General features: G+C 47.7%; 1 protein-coding gene across 2 annotated transcripts in view; it reads left to right on the top strand.

The window, feature by feature from the left end:
* Window positions 1-20,273, top strand: part of gbe1b (glucan (1,4-alpha-), branching enzyme 1b) — a 641,317-nt gene that overhangs the window by 536,455 nt on the left and 84,589 nt on the right. For both annotated transcript variants that reach the window (XM_070893260.1, XM_070893261.1), the window contains exon 14: window positions 4,124-4,254. In XM_070893260.1, coding sequence (XP_070749361.1) covers window positions 4,124-4,254 — 131 coding nt within the window. The remainder of the gene's footprint in view (window positions 1-4,123; window positions 4,255-20,273) is intronic.

Below are 20,273 nucleotides of genomic sequence, written 5' to 3'. Positions count from 1 at the left end.
ACAGAAAATGCCAGAAATCTCAGCAGGTCAGGCAACATCTGCGTACAGTTTTGTCTCCTAATTTAAGGAAGTATATACTTGGATTGGAGGCAGTTCAGAGAAGGTTCACTAGGTTGATTCCTGAGATGAGGGGGTTGACTTATGAAGAAAGGTTGAGCGGGTTGGGCCTCTACTCATTGGAGTTTAGAAGAATGAGAGGTGATATTGAAACATACAAGATACTGAGGGGACTTGGAGGTGGATGCAGAGAGGATATTTACACTTGTGGGGGAATCGCGAACGAGGAGGCATAGTTTAAGAATAAGGGGGCCGCCCATTTAGAACTGAGATGAGTAATTTCTTCTCAGAGTTGTAACTCTATGGAATTCTCTGCCCCAGAGAGCTGTGGAGGCTGGGTCATTGAATATATTTAAGGCGGAGATAGACAGATTTTTGAGCGATAAGGGAATAAAGAGTTACGGGGAGTGGGCAGAGAAGTGGAGCTGAGTCCATGATCAGATCAGCCATGATATTGTAGTGGAGCAGGCTTGAGGGGCCGTATGGCCTGCTCCTGCTCCTATTTCTTATGTTCTTAGGAAAACCATAGAAATTTACAGCACAGAAGGAGGCCATTCGGCCCATGGGGTCTGCTGGCTCTTGGGAGGAGGGAACCAAAACACATCCCAGGGTGCTGCTCTCTTCCTGTATTCCTGACTCTGTCTCTGCTTTAAATTTTTACCCACGTTTCCCATAAAAGATGTGATGGGCTCCACCTCAGTTGATTTATAGAATCTTACAGCCAGCAGGAGGCCATTCGGCGCATCGTGCTGGTGCTGGCACATTGAAAGTGCGACCTAATTGGCCCCACACTCCTGGCTCTTTCCCCATAGGCCTGCAATTATTTCCCTTCCAGTATTTATCCAATTCCCTTTTAGAAAGTTACTATTGAATCTGCTTCCACTGCCCTTTCAGACATACCCCAAAAACCCAACGCGTAAAGAAATGTCTCCTTGCCTCTCCTCACTCTCTTGGTGACAATTTTAAATTGATGATTCCTTGTCACTCCCCAAACAGAGAACATCTTTTCTTATTCGTCCTATCAAAACCCTTCATAATTTTAAAAGCCTGTGTTTAAATCTCTTAATAGCCCCCTCAGCTTTGCTGGAAATTGTCCCACATCTCAACTCACTCCTCATAACTATCGATCTTTATCTGATTCTTGAAGCTCACCATCTTCTCTCTTGACGCCTTCCATCTCAACGTCTAATCTGCCAACTTCCCCATCTCAGTCTAATTCCTGACAATGTTCCCATTGGCCTCCAACCTGCAACTTGGTAGCTACCTCCTTCCAAACCGTCTACATCAGTTCCCTTCAAAACGTACTCTCAACCTTTCCATTCTCCCCAACCTTCTGTGTCTTTCCAAACTCCTAGAATGTGTCTATGTCTCACATAAACACTACCACCTTTCCGATCACTTTGTTTGGCACAGTGTCAGCTGTGGCTCAGTGGGTAGCACTCCCGCCTCTGAGCAAAAAATCTAGGCCGACACTCCAGTGCAGTGCTGAGGGAGCGCCGCACTGTCAGAGGTGCATCTTTCGGATGAGGCGTTAAACCGAGGCCCTGTCTGCTCTCTCAGGTGGACGTAAAAGATCCCATGGCCACTATTTCGAAGAAGAAGAACGGGGGAATTCTCCCCGGTGTCCTGAGCCAATATTTATCCCTCAATCAAACATCACTTGAACAGATTATCTGGAACTGACTATCACGCGCTGTGTGTAACGTGCATCCGATCCGATACCGCAAGTTTTGTGCCACCTCCCGAGACACATTTCTAAGCCTGGGACTCCATGCTTGATTCCCCTCTCCCTTCCATCATTTTGTAGATTCACCTTGACATCATGACGATGGATATGAAAGGAATGATGGGATATGCGGTTCGGGCGGGAAAGTGGAGTTGAGGTCGAAGATCAGCCATGATATTGAATGGCACAGGCTCGAGGGGCCGAATGGCCTACTCCTCTTATTCCTTATGTTTTTATGATCAGCAGGCATATCTGCAGCCACTATTTCCCAGGACTCTGGCTCTCCCCCTATCAACACATCCACTTCACCACCTCCCTTTCTACTTTCAAAAACCTCCTTTGAAAACCCTGTTCTGTGATCGCACTTTTGCCTTCCCCAATTCCTCTCCATCCATTCGCTCCCCGGTTGATGCCTTCTGACCTCGAACACTCGCGACCTCCGTACACGACAAGAGCCTGCAGAAATGAACGTTGTTGAGTTGGGCAGGCCGGGGAACACAAGACCTCAGACTCGATGGATTATCCGCTAAGACACTGGTCAGTCGGCAACAGTGAATTTGTTTTTTTTCATATTCTTAATTGCTAAATCCCCAAGATTAGCTGAAAAAAAATCCTTGTGATGGCACAATTTTCTTTGCACTGAAATGGCCTTCCTGCATCCTTCAGATTATTAAAAAAAACACTCAACACATCAAAATCTCTCTTTCATCAAAGTGATTTCATCATGTTGTGATTGCAGAGCAAAGCAAGGACAACCGTATGTTTAGATTGCACCATATCACATCTCGGGCATCTCATCGTGCTTCACGTACATTGAATTACTTTATTTCCACCTCCGTAACATCGCCCATCTCCGCCCCCTTGCCTCAGCTCATCCGTATCTGAAGCCCTCGTCCGTGCCTTTGTAACCTCTAGACTTGACTACTCCAACGCACTCCTGGCTCGCCTTTCATATTCTACCCTACATAAACCAGAGATGATCCAAAACTCGGCTGCCCCGTGTCCTAACTCGCACCAAGTCCTGCTTACCCATCACCCCTGTGCCCACTGACCTACATTCCGGATAAGCAATGCCTCGATTTCAAAATTCTCATCCTTATTTTCAAATCCCTCCATGGCCTTGCCCCTCCCTAACTCTGTAATCTCCTCCAACCCCACAACCCCCCCCGAGATATCTGCGCTCCTCTAATTCTGCCCTCTTGAGCATCCCTGATTATAATCCCTCCACCATTGGTGGCCGTGCCTTCTGTTGCCTGGGCCCCAAGCTCTGGAACTCCCTCCCTAAACCTCTCTGCCTCTCTACCTCTCTTTCCTCCTTCAAGATGCTCCTTAAAACCAATATCTTTGACCAATCTTATGGTCACCTACGCTTATTTCTACTTGTGCGGCTCGGTGTCCAAATGTTTTATCTCATAATTCTCCTGCGTAGCGCCTTGGGACGTTTCACTACGTTAAAGGCGCTATATAAATACAAGTTGTCAATGTGCGGTGGTAAGATCCTACAAAGAGCGATGCAATGAGTGACCAGTTGTTGGGTTGGTTACGTTACAGGAAGAAATGTTGGCCACAACACCTGGATGGCTCCTTGTTCCTTTTCAGATAGAGCGATACAGCGCAGAAGGAGGCCATTCGGCCCATCGTGCCTTGTGCCGGCTCTGTGGTAGAGCGATTCAAATAGTCCCACTCCCCCATCCCCTGCTCTTTTCTCCATCGCCCTGCAAATGTTTTGTTTTAAGTATATATCGAATTCCCTGCTGAAGGTTACTGTTGAATCTGCTTCCACTGTCCTTTCAGGTAGCATGTTCAGATCATTATAACTCACTCGGTAAAAAATAATTCTCCTCATTTCCCCCCTGATTCTTTTACCAATTATCTTAAGTCTGTGTCCTTTAGTCATTGACCCTCCTGTCAGTGGAAACACTATCTCCCTTTCTACTTCATCCAAACCCTTCAGAATTTTCAGCACCTTTATTAAATCTTCCCTCTAATCACTTAATGCTCTCCACCGTGCCATGAAATGTTTAATCTCCACCCTAGTAGGGAGATGGGATTATAGCTGGGTCTCTCGTTCAAAGGACTGAACTTCTGCCAATGCCACACTCGCTCAGTATGGCACTGGAAGACATGGAATTGTGGAAATTTCAACACAGAAGGAGCCATATTAACCATCGTGCCAGTCCCAAGTATGCTGATCCATTTGGTGTATGTGAAAATGTCTGTGGGGCCTGGAATTCACCAGTGAGCGAGTGTGTGCACTTTTACTGTCGTTCAGTCACTTGCGTTGTTAGGATGCATGTGTGTTTCCTTCATAATTTTTCCTTTGCATTCCTCCCTTTCTAGGCCTATGTGAGTGAGAAACACGAGGGAAACAAGGTCATCGTCTTTGAGCGGGCAAATCTTCTATTTGTCTTCAACTTCAATCACGAGAAGAGTTTCCCCGACTACAGAGTGGGGATAGACCAGCCCGGGAAGTATCCTTTGCACAAGGTTTGGCCACGTGTTGTTGTTGGTGTACAGAGCCTCAGTCTTGGATAGGACGCTCTCTCCCGAGATGGAGTTTAAGCCATGTTGTTGGGAACACAGTAGAAGGAGCATCACCTCTCGTGGTGTATCTCCATGGTATCCAACCTTTTGGAGCAGTTATCTGCATCCAGTTTGTGAGTGGGCCACGTGTGATTAGATTGCCTTTGAGTTATAAACAGTGGCTTGGAATTTACGGCACAGAAACTGGCCATTTGGCCAACAAGCCCATGCTGGTGTTTATGCTCCACACGAGCCTCATCTCACTGTCAGCATAACCCTCTATTCCTTTCTCCCTCATGTGTTTATCCAGCCTCCCCTTAAATACATCGATACGATTCACCTCAACCCCTTCCTGTGGGAGCTAGTTCCACATTCTCACCGCTCCCTGGGTAAAGATTTTCCGAATTAGATTTAATATTTATGGCCTCTAGTTTTGCTCTCCCCCATGTGGAACATCTTTTCTACATCGAACTCCTTCATAACTTCTATCAGGTCTCCCCTCAGCCTTCTCTTTTCGCGAGTACAGAGCCCTGGCCTGTTCAGTCTTTTCTGATAATGATAACCTCTCAGTTCTTGTAATTGTGATTAAACACCACGTGCAACAACTCTTAACACTGGGTTGTCATCTTCAGGTGCCAGTGTTGCAGTGATTCTGTCACTGGACTGGTCACCCAGAGAGCATGAGTTCAAATACCATCAGGGCCGTTTGGTGTTTGAATTCAGTTTTTAACAATCTGGTATCGGTGAAAGTTGTCAGATTGTTGTAAACCCCCATCTGGTTCACTGATGTCCTTGAGGGAAGGAAATCTGCCACCCTTACCCGGCCTGGCCTCTGTGACTTGAGTAGTTTGTTGTGGGAGGGGCTGTGATGGGAAACAGCAGTGTAACCCATATCTTTGTCCACCCTTTTAATGAGCCCAGGTCCCTTTGAAGTGTTATCACCCACAACAACTTGCATTTATATAGTGCCTTTAACACAGTACACCATCCCAAGGCGCTTCACAGGGGTCTAATCAGACAAAGTTTCACACCGAGCCACATGAGGAGATACAAGGACAGGGCTTGGTCCAAGAGGTGGGTTTTAAGGAGCGTCTTAAAGGAGGAAAGAGAGGCGGAGAGGTTTACAGCGGGAGTTCCAGAGCTTGGCACCCTGACAGCTGAAGGCGGTGGAAGGACAAGAGGCCAGAATTGGAGGAGAGCAGAGATCATGAGGGGGTTGTGGGGCTGGAGAAGGTCACAGAGATTGGGAGGGGTGAGGCCATGGAGGGATTTGACAACAAAGACGATAATTTTGAAATTGAGGTGTTGCCAGACCGGGAGCCAATGTAGATCAGCAAGCACAGAGGATGATGGGTAAGCGGGACTTGGTGCGAGTTAGGACACAGGCAGTCTCCCTATGGCAAGGTTTTGTGTCAATGCCAAATCTCATACTGCTGGAATCTCCCTGCTCCATATTGTTCAGAGAATACATCGCTGCCAACTTCTATCTGTCATTAAGTGACTGGTCATTGTCCACTCATCATTATCCTCATTCACTTTTCATTGTCAAGCCGAGCTTCCATCCAACCAGCTGATTTGCTTTTGATGCCGAGCATCGTGCCATGGCTGTAGACTTCCTCCTGTTTTAATGCTCTGAGGCTGTTCAGTGACTTGTGTCTGTCAACATTGTGCACTGAAATTGGCAAGAGGCAAACCTTTGTGCGCGAAGTGTCCTCATTGCAAGGTCTGCTACCGCCACTTTTTTCATATCTGGCATCAGTTAGCCGCACAGCTCAAATTCTGTTGGTTATTTGTTCTGTGCTGTGTTTCAGTGTCACAAGTAAGACTAGAATTTAGTGACTATCAACTGTGCCAATTTCCTTTATGGTCCGGAGCGTGATCAGCCATGAGTGAATGATCAGCCATGATCTTATTGCATGCTGGTGCCGGCTCGAAGGGAAGAATGACCTACTCCTGCACCTATTTTCTATGCCCCACTAAAGCTGATCATGCTGGCTCCTCTGCATTGGCATGTAAGAATTATTAGCGAAGGACCATCACCCTCAAGGAATCTATCCCTTTGTGATAGAAAATCTCTGCCTGCTAAATGGCACAGGCACGATGGGCCAAATGATCTCCTGTTTTTTTTTAATTCATTCACGTAATGTGGGCGTCGCTAGCAAGGGCAGCATTTATTGCCCTCGAGGAGGTGGTGAAGGGCCGCCACCTTGAACCGCTGTAGTCCCTGTGGTGAGGTTCTGGTCTGTAAGATTCTGTGATCACTACCTACCTGCCGTCTGCGGGGGGATGGTTGCGAGGGGAAGAGGTGATCACGTTGAATCGGTTATAAAAACAGAAAATGCTGGGAATCTCAGCGGGTGAAACAGCGTCTGTGGAGAGCAACAGAGCTAATTGCGGGTCTGGGACTCTTCGTCAGAACAGACTTCCTCAGGTCACAGACCCGAAACATTAACTCTCTTTCTCTCCACAGACGTCGCTTCCCCTGCTGAGATTTCCAGCATCTTCTGTTTCAGATTCCAGCATCCACAGTATTCTGCTTTGGTGTTAGGTTGAATCTCTGTGGCAGAGACTGTGGTTCTCGTATTGGACTTTCAGCCACCTAAGAACTCATGCTAAGAGTGGAAGCAAGTCTTCCTCAACTCCGAGGGACTGCTTCTGATGATGAGGTTGAATCGGTTGCTGTTTGTACAAAATGGGGCCGGACATTTAAGCATAGAACCTTGCAGAGCGAGAGCAGTTGTGTCTGCATTAATGCATGGGTCAGATTAAATCCAGCTATGTCACGTCCATCACTACATCTTTAGCCACGAATGAACAAATAAGATTGGTGGAATGAATCACAAATGTGTGGTCCCTTGAAGCTTGTGAATGTCTTTTGACTCCAGTGCTCTGTTGGGCTGCTCTGAAGTTTATTTATTCATGCGTCCTTGTCAATTTTGCAGATGACACTAAACTGGGTGGCGGTGTGAGCTGTGAGGAGGACGCTAAGAGGCTGCAGGGTGACTTGGACAGGTTAGGTGAGTGGGCAAATGCATGGCAGATGCAGTATAATGTGGATAAATGTGAGGTTATCCACTTTGGCGGCAAAAACGCGAAGATAGAATATTATCTGAATGGCGGCAGATTAGGAAAAGGGGAGGTGCAACGAGACCTGGGTGTCATGGTTCATCAGACATTGAAAGTTGGCATACAGGTACAGCAGGCAGTGAAGAAGGCAAATGGTATGTTGGCCTTCATTGCTAGGGGATTTGAGTATATGAGCAGGGAGGTCTTACTGCAGTTGTACAGGGCCTTGGTGAGGTCTCACCTGCAATATTGTGTTCAGTTTTGGTCTCCTAATCTGAGGAAGGACATTCTTGCTATTGAGGGAGTGCAGCGAAGGTTCACCAGACTGATTCCTGGGATGGCAGGACTGACATATGAGGAGAGACTGGATCAGCTGGGCCTTTATACATTGGAGTTTAGAAGGATGAGAGGCGATCTCATAGAAACATATAAGATTCTGATGGGGCGGGACAGGATAGATGCGGGTAGAATGTTCCCGATGTTGGGGAAGTCCAGAACAAGGGGACATAGTCTTCGGATAAGGGGTAGGCCATTTAGGACCGAGATGAGGAGAAACTTCTTCACTCAATGAGTTGTTAACCTGTGGAATTCCCTGCCGCAGAGTGCTGTTGATGCCAGTTCATTGGATATATTCAAGAGGGAGTTAGATATGGCCCTTACGGCTAAGGGGGTCAAGGGCTATGGAGAGAAAGCAGGAAAGGGGTACTGAAGGAATGATCAGCTATGATCTTATTGAATGGTGGTGCAGGCTCGAAGGGCCGAATGGCCTACTCCTGCAGCTATTTTCTATGTCTATGTCTATTGAGATTGCATAGAAATAAGATGGAATGTGGATTCATAAAAACGTGCAATGCAATTTTTTTTTTGTTAATTTTAAATGTATCTCTTAAAGACTTGTTTATAATGCATCTTATCATGTCTCCAAGTGCTTTGCACATTATACAGTGAAGTGCAATGACTCTTGTTTTAGTAGGCCTGTGCTGGAGGCATTCTTCACCATCAAAATTTGAAGGGCTACGTGGAAAGGGCAAGGGACTGGGACTAACTGGATCGCTCTTTCAAAGAATGGCCTCCTTGTGTGCTGTATCATGGTGTATCAAGAGCTCAGGGGGTTAGGGGTAATATATTAGCATGGATAGAGGATTGGCTAACTAACAGAAAACAGAGAGTCTGGATAAATGGGTCATTTTCAGGTTGGCAAACGGTAACTAGTGGGGTGCTGCAGGGATTGGTGCTGGGGCCTCAACTATTTACAATCTGTATTAATGACTTGGATGAAGGGTATTGTAGCCAAATTTGCTGATACAAAGATAGGTGGGAGAGCAAGTTGTGAGGAGGACACAAAGAATCTGCAAAGATTGGTCAAGTGAGTGGGCAAAAATTTGGCAGTTGCAGTATAATGTGGGAAAATGTGAGGTTATCCACTTTGCTAAGAAGAATGGGAAAGCAAAATATTATTTAAATGGAGAGGGACTACAGAATGCTGCGGTACACAGGGACCTGGGGGTCCTTGTGCATGAAACACAAAAAGTTAGTATGCAGGTACATCAAGTGATCAGGAAGGCAAATGGAATGTTGGCCTTTTTTTGCAGGGGGGGTGGAGTATGGGCTCAATTTTCCCCAAGCCCGTTTTCTGGAGTATTGCCAGAGTTACACCGGGTTTTCTAGGCCAGAAATGCGACATAAATATTTTTCCAAAGTTTCCCCGATCTATAGTTTGAATTTGGCGCAGCGCGGCGCGTCCAGTCACATCAGGCGGGGTGGGGCCTGCCATCTGCGCCAAAAAAATGAAGCTGTGCCTTCTGTGCATGCGCGGGGAAAAAAAGTTACTTTTTTGACGCCGTTCCAATGGACGCGCATGCTCAGTACAGCTCGGATTTGGCAATCGGCCATTTTTAAAAGAGCCAGTTGTGTGTGTGTGTGCGAGGAGGAGTGCTGTGTGAGAGCATCGGAAAACATTAAAACTGAATCATGTTTCATTAACAAAACACAACATTACGGAAGTGACCTCTCGAACCCTTCCCCTCCCTGGACACCAAGCCTTCTGATCGGCTGTCTCTCCCTCCTCTTCTACTCCCCCCCCGCCCCCCACGGCTTGTTTTGTAGCCGAATCCCTAGCCCGCCCCGACCCCCCTTCCTTAACTCACCAGGAAGTTTTTCTACAGAGGCCACATACGCTGGCCTAAGAAGAACTGGAATAACTCTGAGCCGGCCAAACTTGCCGAAATGGCCAGAATTGGTGCGGGTGGCAGGTTACACCCGCTTTGGCTGAAAAAAAATCTTAGCTAAAAAAAAATCATAACTAACTGAGTTACACTGATGCAAATTGATTGGAGAAACTGGGGGTTTTTAACTAGGCCAAAAAAAGCGTCCTGCTCCCAAAAAAATGGCACAAATCACTGGGGAAAATTTAGCCGTAGAAAAGCAGACAAGTCTCGCTACAACTGTACAGGGTATTGGTGAGGCCACACCTGGAGTACTAACTACATACAGTTTTGGACTCCTTATTTAAGGATGGATATACTTGCATTGAAGGCCGTTCAGAGAAGGTTCACTAGTGGAGTTGAGGTCGATGATCAGCCATGATCTTATCGAATGGCGGAGCAGGCTCGAGGGGCCATTTGGCCTACTCCTGTTCCTATTTCTTATATTCTCGTCATTCTGTAACATCCTACAGGCAGCAGTGAGATAAATGAATGCTTAATCTGCTCTTTTTGTGGGGCGGGGTTGGTTGAATGTTGGTCGGGACACTGGGAAAACTCCCCGTTCCCCTTCGAACAGAACCCCCGGGGTCTTCCAATGTCCACTTGTGTCACTGAGACAGGGCCTCGGTTTATTTGAAAACAGCAATATCGTGGCAATCCCTCAGTCCTGCGCTCGACTGTCAGCCTGGATTCCTGAGCACCATATTACAGCGAGAGCTTGCATTACCCTCTCATAACCTCAGGATGTTCTAAAGCGCTTCACAGTCATTGAAGTGCGTTTAAATGCAGTCGCTGCTGTAATTAAGGTCAACAAAGTCTTCATGCCGGGTGTTCAATTCTCTTGAGCTATTTTTCCGTTTCTATTTTACCCCATCAATAGCAATTACTTTAATTGTGACAGAACTGCTCTATGTTTTAGCTATAACTTGTAACAACAGTAATTACATCGAATGCTGCACAGTTAAAATTGGTTTGGGAAGATGCATGCAATTTCATTCTCGCAGTGCAGCGTACTGAAGAGGCATTTTAATTTCAAACGATGATATAAGCTATTTAACTGGCGCTGTAATTGATCAAAGTGGTCCAGGCAAATTACCCGGCGTGGTCAAGGAGGTCCACATCCCATGGGGCGAAAGTTACAACTGAAAAAGTAAGATGGAAATAATGTGGAACTTTTCACCCAAAGAGTAATCAAGTTAGGAAATAATTAACCAGAACAGGATATTGATGCTGCACGCCATAAACTGGGTCGGGAGATAATGAGAGACGTTTCTGGAGAAAGAAGGGATTGAGGGAGATGGTGTCCTCCAGGGACCTGAGCCCATAATCGGATCAGCCATGTTTGTATTAAATGGCGGAGCAGGCTCGAGGGGCCGTATGGCCGACTCCTGCTCCTATTTCTTATGTTCTCATGCACTGGGGCTGTAGCTTTTCACTATATTTGTAACTGTCTTGGATGAAGGAATAGAGAGCGTATATCCAAGTTTTCTGCAGGCTCTATGTTAGGTGGAGCAGTAAATAGTGTAGATGGGAGCTGCAAAGTGGTGTTGAGCGATTCAGTGAGTGCGCAAAACTGTGCCCGATGGAATTTCAACATGGGAACCTGCGAGGTGGTCCACTTTGGACCTAAATGGCGAGAAGCTAGGATCTGCGGCTGGCCATTGAGATTTAGCGGTCCATCTAAAAGCTCGTGGGTAGGTACAAACAAATAATTCAAAAGATGAATGGAATGTTGGCCTTTATCTCGAGGGGTGGAATACAATGGGTGGAAGTTATGTTCCAGTTGTACACAGCTCTGGTCAGATCCCATCAGGGCTAACTGCCTTCAGTGCTGGCCCCCGCTCCTCAGGGAGGATATATTGGCCACGGAGGGGGAGCAGCGCAGATTCACTAGAATGATACCCGGGATTATCATTATCTTAAACATATCTCTTAAATTATGAGGAGAGATTACATAGTCTAGGTTTGCATTTCCTTGAATATAGAAGTTTAAGGGGGTATCTGATTGATTGTGTTTAAGACAATTAAAGGATTTGATCGGGTAGAGCGAGAGAAACTATTCCCTCTGGCGGGGGGAGTCCAGAACAAGGGGGCATCACCTTAAAATTAGAGCCAGGCCGTTCAGGGGTGATGTCAGGAAGCACCACTTCACACAAAGGGCCGTGGGAATCTGGAACTCTTCCCCCCAAAAAGGCTGTTGAGGGTGGGGGGGGTCAATTGCAAATGCCAAAACTGAGACTGATAGATTTTTGTTATGCAAAGGGTTTTACGAGTTACAGAACTAAGGCAGGTAGATAGATGCGCCATGATCTTATTGAATGGCAGAACACACTTGAGGGACTGAGTGGCCTCCTCTTGTTCCTATGCAGTTGAGGGATATAGTAAGAAGGTGCAAAGGTGGGGTTGGGGGATAAGGGGAGAAGGTAGGTTGAGGAATATGGGGAGAAGGCAGGTAGGTGGGGTTGAGGGATATGAGGTCATGCACTTGGGCAGAAAAAAAAATCAAAGAGCAAGTTATTATTTAAATGGAGAAAGATTGCAAAGTGCTGCAGTACAGCGGGACCTGGGGGTACTTGTGCATAAAACGCAAACGGTTATTATGAGATACAGCAAGTGATCAGGAAGGCCAATGGAATCTTGGCCTTTATTGCAAAAGAGATAGAGTATAAAAGCAGGGAAATCTTGCTACAGCTATACAGGGTATTGGTGAGGCCACACCTGGAATACTGCGAGCAGTTTTGGTTTCCATATTTACAAAAGGATATACTTGCTTTGGAGGCAGTTCAGTGAAGGTTCACTAGGTTGATTCCGGAGATGAGGGGGTTGACTTGACTTACGAGGAAAGGTTGAGTAGGTTGGGCCTCTACTCATTGGAATTCAGAAGAATGAAAGGTGATCTTATCGAAACGTGTAAGATTATGAGGGTGCTTGACAAGGTGGATGCAGAGAGGATGTTTCCACTGATGGGGGAGACTAGAACTAGAGGGCATGATCTTAGAATAAGGGGCCGCCCATTTAAAACTGAGATGAGGAGGAATTTCTTCTCTGAGGGTTGTAAATCTGTGGAATTCGCTGCCTCAGAGAGCTGTGGAAGCCGGGACATTGAATAAGTTTAAGACGGAAATAGACAGTTTCTTAAACGATGAGGGGTTATGGGGTTATAGGGAGCGGGTGGGGAAGTGGACTGAGTCCATGATCAGATCAGCCATGATCGTATTAAATGGCGGAGCAGGCTCGAGGGGCCGTATCGCTTACTCCTGCTCCTATTTCTTATGTTCTTATATATCTTTGGCTGGAAAGTGTGTGTCTTACACGGAGGTTTAAAGGTGCTGGGATGTTTACGCAACTGTGGCAGTGCAGACGATACCTCCTCGTGGTTTAGAGGCTGGGATCTGAATCTTGGGTTGGGCCTGTGTTCATAGAGTGATGCTGTTTTTTTGCCTCTGGTTCAGCAGTATAACCATGCAGTATAAACGCAGCGTTTATTAGAACACGAGCAAATGGTTCCAGTGAATTTGAACAACTTAAGGCAGCCAGACCTTTAATAGGTGACTTCAAAGCCCTATTGACTTTTTTTCCAACATCAAAGCACATTGGCTGTGCTTGAATTGATATCCTCCTGCTCTCCTGTTTAAATGTTACATGAATTGAGTTATTACTGACTTCCCAGCTGTTTTCTCCAATTAGTGCTTTCGCACAGATCTTTCAGGGTTTTTTTTTGTCGAGAATAGCAACATGCAAATGAGCTTTGCGTTCTCGTCAGGTTGTAAGAATTGGGAGCGGAGAAATTGTGCAGACGCAGTTGCCCAGAGAATCTGTAATGAACCAGCAACCCAGCGTTAAAGTACATGGGCAATGTTCCCTGTGAGCTGTGCTCTGTTCTGCACAACCGCTTTTTTTTAGTACGCGGTCCCTTTAAATGTCTGCACATGCGCGGTATTTACAATGGAGAAGCCGGTGAGGCGGCCTGCGTGGGATTTCTGGCTGTGCAGCTTATAGGGAATGTTGCATGGGAGCCCCTCAAGTGAGGAGTTCTGCGATTGTTAGTCCCGTCCCCCGCCCCTTTCTCCCGTGAAGCTGCCGATTGATGGTGAGGAGTGGGTCCAGGAGCACCACGTGCTATTTCACCATGGAGGGCATCACAACCTGGTCCTGTCTACATCCTCACCTGATGTGGTGGAAGCAGATTCAATAATAACTTTCAAAAGGGATTTGGATGGGAACATTTTTTACAGGGCTACGGGGGAAGAGCAGGGGGAGTGGGACTAATGGAATCGCTCGACCTAAGAGCCAGCACAGGCACGATGGGCTGAATGGCCTCCTTCAGTGCTGTATTGTTCTATGTCCACACTCCGGTATTTTGCAGAAGTCATTGATTTTTCCTCCCCACCCCCCAATCTTCTCCCTCCCCTCCCCCCCAATCTTCTCCCTCCCCACCCCCCAATCTTCTCCCTCCCCTCCCCCCCAATCTTCTCCCTCCCCTCCCCCCCAATCTTCTCCCTCCCCTCCCCCCCAATCTTCTCCCTCCCCTCCCCCCCAATCTTCTCCCTCCCCTCCCCCCCCAATCTTCTCCCTCCCCTCCCCCCCAATCTTCTCCCTCCCCTCCCCCCCAATCTTCTCCCTCCCCTCCCCCCCCATCTTCTCCCTCCCCTCCCCTCCCCCCCAATCTTCTCCCTCCCCTCCCCCCCATCTTCTCCCTCCCCTCCCCCCCAATCTTCTCCCTCCCCTCCCCCCCAATCTTCTCCCTCCCCTCCCCCCCATCTTCTCCCTCCCCTCCCCCCCCACTCTTCTCCCTCCCTCGCCCCATCTTCTCCTCCCCCCGCCCCATCTTCTCCTCCCCTCGCCCCATCTTCTCCTCCCCTCGCCCCATCTTCTCCTCCCCTCGCCCCATCTTCTCCTCCCCTCGCCCCATCTTCTCCTCCCCTCGCCCCATCTTCTCCTCCCCTCGCCCCATCTTCTCCTCCCCTCGCCCCATCTTCTCCTCCCCTCGCCCCATCTTCTCCTCCCCTCGCCCCATCTTCTCCTCCCCGCCCCCCCCCATCTTCTCCTCCCCGTCCCCCCCCATCTTCTCCTCCCCTCGCCCCATCTTCTCCTCCCCTCGCCCCATCTTCTCCTCCCCTCGCCCCATATCTTCTCCTCCCCGCCCCCCCCCATCTGCTCCTCCCCGCCCCCCCCCATCTGCTCCTCCCCGCCCCCCCCCCCATCTGCTCCTCCCCGCCCCCCCCCCATCTGCTCCTCCCCGCCCCCCCCCCCCCATCATCTTCCTTTCCTCCCATCTCCCCTCCCATCTCCCATTGTCACCGTGAATCACAAGTGAAGCTCTTGCTTTGACCCTGAAGGGTACGGGAACAGTAGCACAGTGGTTATGTTCCGGCACTGCTAACCCAGAGGCCTGAATGAATGATCCGAGGACATGAGTTCAAACCCCGCCACGGCTGCTGGGGAATTTAAATTCAATTAGTAAATAAATCTGGAATAAAAAGCGAGTGTCAATAATAGTGACCATGTACCTACCGGATTGTTGTAAAAACCCTAATGTCAGGGAAGGAAATCTCCCGTCCTTAACCGTTCTGGGCCTATATGTGATTCCAGACCCACAGCGATGTGGTTGACTCTTAACTGCCCTCTGAAATGACCAGAGCGAGACACTCAGTTCGGGGCAATTAGGGATGGGGATTAAATGTAGGCCTCCAGTGACACCCACATCCTGTGAATGAATAAACAACAGAGCACTACAGTTAACGATCTCCCTTCTCCCGTAACTGAAGCTGAAAATATGCACCAGGTCTGCACTGGCTCGCTCCTTGTTGTGGTTAGAATGGATCCTCGGCCAGGGCTGGAAATGGATTTTGCAGCATCGTAAAGTTAGTGATGTCAGAATATGCTCGAGTGAGGTTTGATTGTGTTTGAAAATGGGTTTGAATTTGAGAGACTTTGCAGTCCCAGTTCCACCCTCCCTACAACGGGTCTCGGCTGCAGGGTTCATTCTGTAGTCTTGGTTATTGACACCTTTCTGAAGCACACAGTGTGATGGTGTTCTGTCTCCCCCTACTGCTCAGCAAGAAGCTATGCCACTCAGACCAGAAAGGTACCAGGTTTGATCCCTGGTCTGGGTTGGACATTACAAAATTTACATAGAATGTACAGCACACAAACAGGCCATTGGGCCCCACTGTTCCGTGCCGGTGTTTATGCTCCACACCAGCCTCCTCCCACCCCTCTTCATCTCACCCCATCACCATATCCTTCTATTCCTTTCTCCCTCTTCCCCTTATCCAGCTTCCCCTTACCTTAAATGCATCGATACTATTCACCTCAACCCCTCCCTGTGGGAGCGAGTTCCACATTCCCACCACTCTGGGTAAAGAAGTTTCTCCTGAATTCCTTAATGAACAATAACTTGCATTTATATAGCACTTTTAACATGGAAAAACATACGGACAAACTCCATTACCGTTGCACCATGCGAGCATCGGGCAGGTAGAAGGCGAACAAGATGGACCTTGTTGTTTCATCCAGCAATTCCTATTGCCAGTCGCATTGTTGCTTATGGCAGCAATTGATGCTCATGGCAGCAATTGTTGCTCATCCAGGACTGGGTGCCTGACCATCAGACTGCACAGTGGCAGTGGAGGAGGGGGCCGATAGAGTGGCCAATAGTTTGCAAGGACAGAGGTCAAATGTGGCACACCTGCGATGCTATCACAAAACATCTTTGACGTTTGCCGATTTGCGCCTTTTCTCAGTGCCAGTCCATTCCAGCAGGCTGTGGAAGGGTGTCTCTTGAAGCAAGTGGAATAGTCAGGTCAAAATGTGGGCCAGGACAACATGGAGAACTCCCCTGCTCTTTGAGTTGTGCCTTACGATCTTTCACGTCCACCTGAGAGGGAAGATGGGCCCTCAGTTCTTGCCTCTGGAGTGGCTTCCTGGGTTTTATGCTCTCATCCCTGGAGTGGGACTTGACCCCCATGACCTTCTGACTCAGAGGTGAGGGTGCTGCTCACTGAGCCACGGCTGACATCATTGCCAGTGTTGTCTCTCGGGTGTATGTTGAAGATTCCATGGCCTTACCGCCGTCTACGGATCATTCAGCATCATTTTGGAATGAAAAAATATGTAATTATCCAGTTCTGAATTGGTAATACCATTATAATGTGAAATTTTTGTGCTCAAATAAGCTGTGAAGTATCAGATAGTTTGAATATCGAGGAACAGGCTGTGACGAGGAGCAGGGAGTTCACCCAGTGTACCAGTCAATGCTGTTGCCTCAGCTGGCCACACCCAAATACAATCCATTGTTCTCCAATCCCATTGTTGCTTGTGGGATCTTGCTGCATTTGACCAGCCAACAAGAGCCATTCATTCTACATGAAACATTTTCAAGATGTGATGAGGTAATATAAAATAGCAAGTTCTTTTTAAAAAAAAAATGTATTTAATGATCGGGACACTCCAAACACAAAATAAAGAAATAATTTATTGCCAATTAGTTATGGGACATTGTACAGGCAGTGTCAAGGTGCAGATCTCTCTCCTTTCGCAATCTGAGCAGATGAATAACCTCAAAGGCATGTCACAACCGACTGCAACAACAACAACTTGTATTTATATAGTGCCTTTAACGTAGTGAAACATCCCAAGGCGCCTCACAGGAGTGTTATAGAAAATAGGTGCAGGAGCAGGCCATTCGGCCCTTCGAGCCTGCACCGCCATTCAATATGATCATGGCTGATCATGCAACTTCAGTACCCCATTCCTGCTTTCTCTCCATACCCCTTGATCCCTTTAGCCGTAAGGGCCACATCTAACTCCCTTTTGAATATATCCAACGAACTGGCCTCAACAACTCTCTGCGGTAGGGAATTCCACAGGTTAACAACTCTCTGAGTGAAGAAGTTTCTCCTCATCTCAGTCCTAAATGGCTTATTCCTTATCCTTAGACTGTGTCCCCTGGTTCTGGACTTTTAATTTGACACCGAGCTGCATAAGTAGATATTAGGGCAGGGCTTGGTCAAAGAGGTAGGTTTTAAGGAGCGTCTTGAAGGAGGAAAGCGAGGCGGAGAGGTTTAGGGAGGGAGTTCCAGAGCTTGAGGCCGAGGCAACAGAAGGCACTAGAAAGAAAGAAAAAAATATTTGCACTTCTATAGCGCCTTTCACGACTTCCAGACATCCCAAAGCGCTTTACGGCCAACAAAGAACTTTTGAAGTGTACTCGCTGTTGTAATGTAGGAAACGCGGCAGCAAGTTCCCACACACAGCAATGTGATAATGACCAGATAAATCTGTGTTAGTGATGTTGATTGAGGGATGAATATTGGTCCCAGGACGGCGGGAGAACTCCCCTGCTTACCTTCGAAATAGTGGCTGTGGGATCTTTTATGTCCACCTCAGAGGGCCTCGGTTTAACGTCTCATCCGAAAGACGGCACCTCCGATGGTGCAGCACTCCCTCAGCACTGCACTGGGAGCGTCGGCCTGGATTTTTGTGCTCGGGTCTCTGGATCTCGGGAGTGGGAGACTAAAAACGGCTAGACTAAACCAAGACCACTTTATTGCTGGACAGATCAGCAGCAAGACAGAGCGAAGATCTCCCAGTGTAACAATAAACTTAAGTTGGAGTGAGCTGGTGGTGTTATATATATATATATATATATATATACTACTAGAATCACAATTCTCCGGTTCAATAAAAATTGACTGTTTTGACCACACTCTACACCCGTAAGCATCATCAGTAAACACAGTGAATTTTAAGTGGAGTGTTTGCTGGTCCCACAGGTGCCTCTCTCAGCCTTGCCACAGAGCTGCTGTCTACTGACCTGGTGTGTCTTTTATAAATACAAGCCAAATGTCTCCCCGGGGCACTTCAGTGAAATTCTGGTGCAATGTGCAGCCTACATTAAATTTAATAATTTAACATTAGATCCTGAAAAATGTATATATTGTTAAACCACTCTATGTTCGAATATGCTCACTGTGGGTTAGAATTTGCAGACAACACCAAATTGAGAGGAATATTAAACACTGAGGAGGACTGCAACAAATTACAAGACACTATTAATAAACTTATATCATGGGCATATAATTGGCAAATGAATTTCAACATAGATAATTGTGAGGTATTACATTTTGGTAAGAAAAATGTGGTCACATTACTTTGAAAATATGAATCTAAATGGGGTAGAGAAACAAAGGGATCCCGGAGTACAAATACACAAATCACTAAACGTTGTGACACAGGTTAGCAAGGCCACAATAAAAGCAAACCAAGCGCTAGGGTTTATTTCCGAGGGATAGAATTAAAAAGTAGAGATGTTATGCTAAACTAAACAGATCAGCCATGATCTTATTGAACGGCAGAGCAGGCTCGAGGGGCCAAATGGCCGACTCCTCCTATTTCTTACGTTCTTGTATTGAACCTTGGTTAGACGCACTTGAAGTGTTGCGTATGTTCTGGTCGCCATATAATAAAAAGGATATAGAGGCACTGGAGAGGGTTCAAAAAAAGAATGATACCAGAAATGTGAGTGTGTACATATCAGGAAAGGATGAACAGGCTGGGTCTCTTTTCTCTTGAAAAGAGAAGGTTGAGGGGTGACCTAATAGAGGTCTTTAAAATGATGAAAGGTTTTGATAGAATGGATACAGAGAGAGTGTTTCCACTTGTGGGGACGAGCATAACTACAGGCCATCAATGTAAGATAGTCACTAATAAATCCAATAGGGAATTCAGGAGAAACTTCTTTACCCAGAGAGTGGTGAGAATGTGGAACTCGCTCCCACAGGGAGTGGTTGAGGCGAATAGTATCGATGCGTTTAAGGGGAGGCTGGATAAACACATGAGGGAGAAGGGAATAGAGGGTGGTCATGCTGACCGTTAGATGAGGAAAGATGGGAGGATACCTTCACTGGGTTGCAATATTATAGCCTGCTGCAACCCTCGTCCATGTCCTTGTCACCTACAGAGACGACTGTTCCAATGCTCTCCTAGTTTGTCTCCCACTCTCTATGCTCCATAAACAAAACCTAATCTATCTGTTGTCCATACCTTATCCCACCCTCAATCGGGGGGGGCGGGGTGGGGGGTTGTTTGAGTGGAAGCGCAGTGCCGACGGAGGAGGAAAGCGGCCGGCCAGTGATGAGAAGGACTCTGAGGGATTACTGGAAAGAGATTAGGTTTGGGAATTCTGGATGAGATTTCCAGTTTATGGCCAGGGACACTGAGGCCCATTTTGGCATCTCTGGATGTGATCAGTTAACTCGACACAGACTGGAGATGGCATCTGGGAGCCTCCAGGTGTGTGTGACACAGTTCTACACTGGGCAGTGCACTGTGACATTGGGCAGCGAACTGCGAGAGACCATCAGCGGCAGGCCGGGGCCATAAAAGGAGCGGCGAGCGGCCCCCGGACAGCGTGGTGGCGTGCCACGGCAAGATGCAGCGCAAGCTGGTGCAGGAGGGCAATGGCAGCGAAGAGGGACATCATCAAGGTCCAGGTCGGTGATTGGAGCGTTGGCAGGTACATAAGGACCGGCGAGGTCGGGGCGAAGGAGCGGCGAGAGATTGTAGAGGGACGTGATTGGGGCCCAGGAGCGGCGCGAGTTCGGGGCCCCGAAGAGGCCCACTCGGTCCGGGCAGCAGAGCAGGTCTCCAGTCATCTTGGTTAACCCTTGCCACTGGACCAAGACCTAGCTCTG

This window comes from Pristiophorus japonicus, chromosome 11 (genome assembly GCF_044704955.1).
Source record: "Pristiophorus japonicus isolate sPriJap1 chromosome 11, sPriJap1.hap1, whole genome shotgun sequence".
NCBI classification, from domain to species: domain Eukaryota; kingdom Metazoa; phylum Chordata; class Chondrichthyes; family Pristiophoridae; genus Pristiophorus; species Pristiophorus japonicus.
This window is presented reverse-complemented; position numbering and strand designations above follow the sequence as displayed.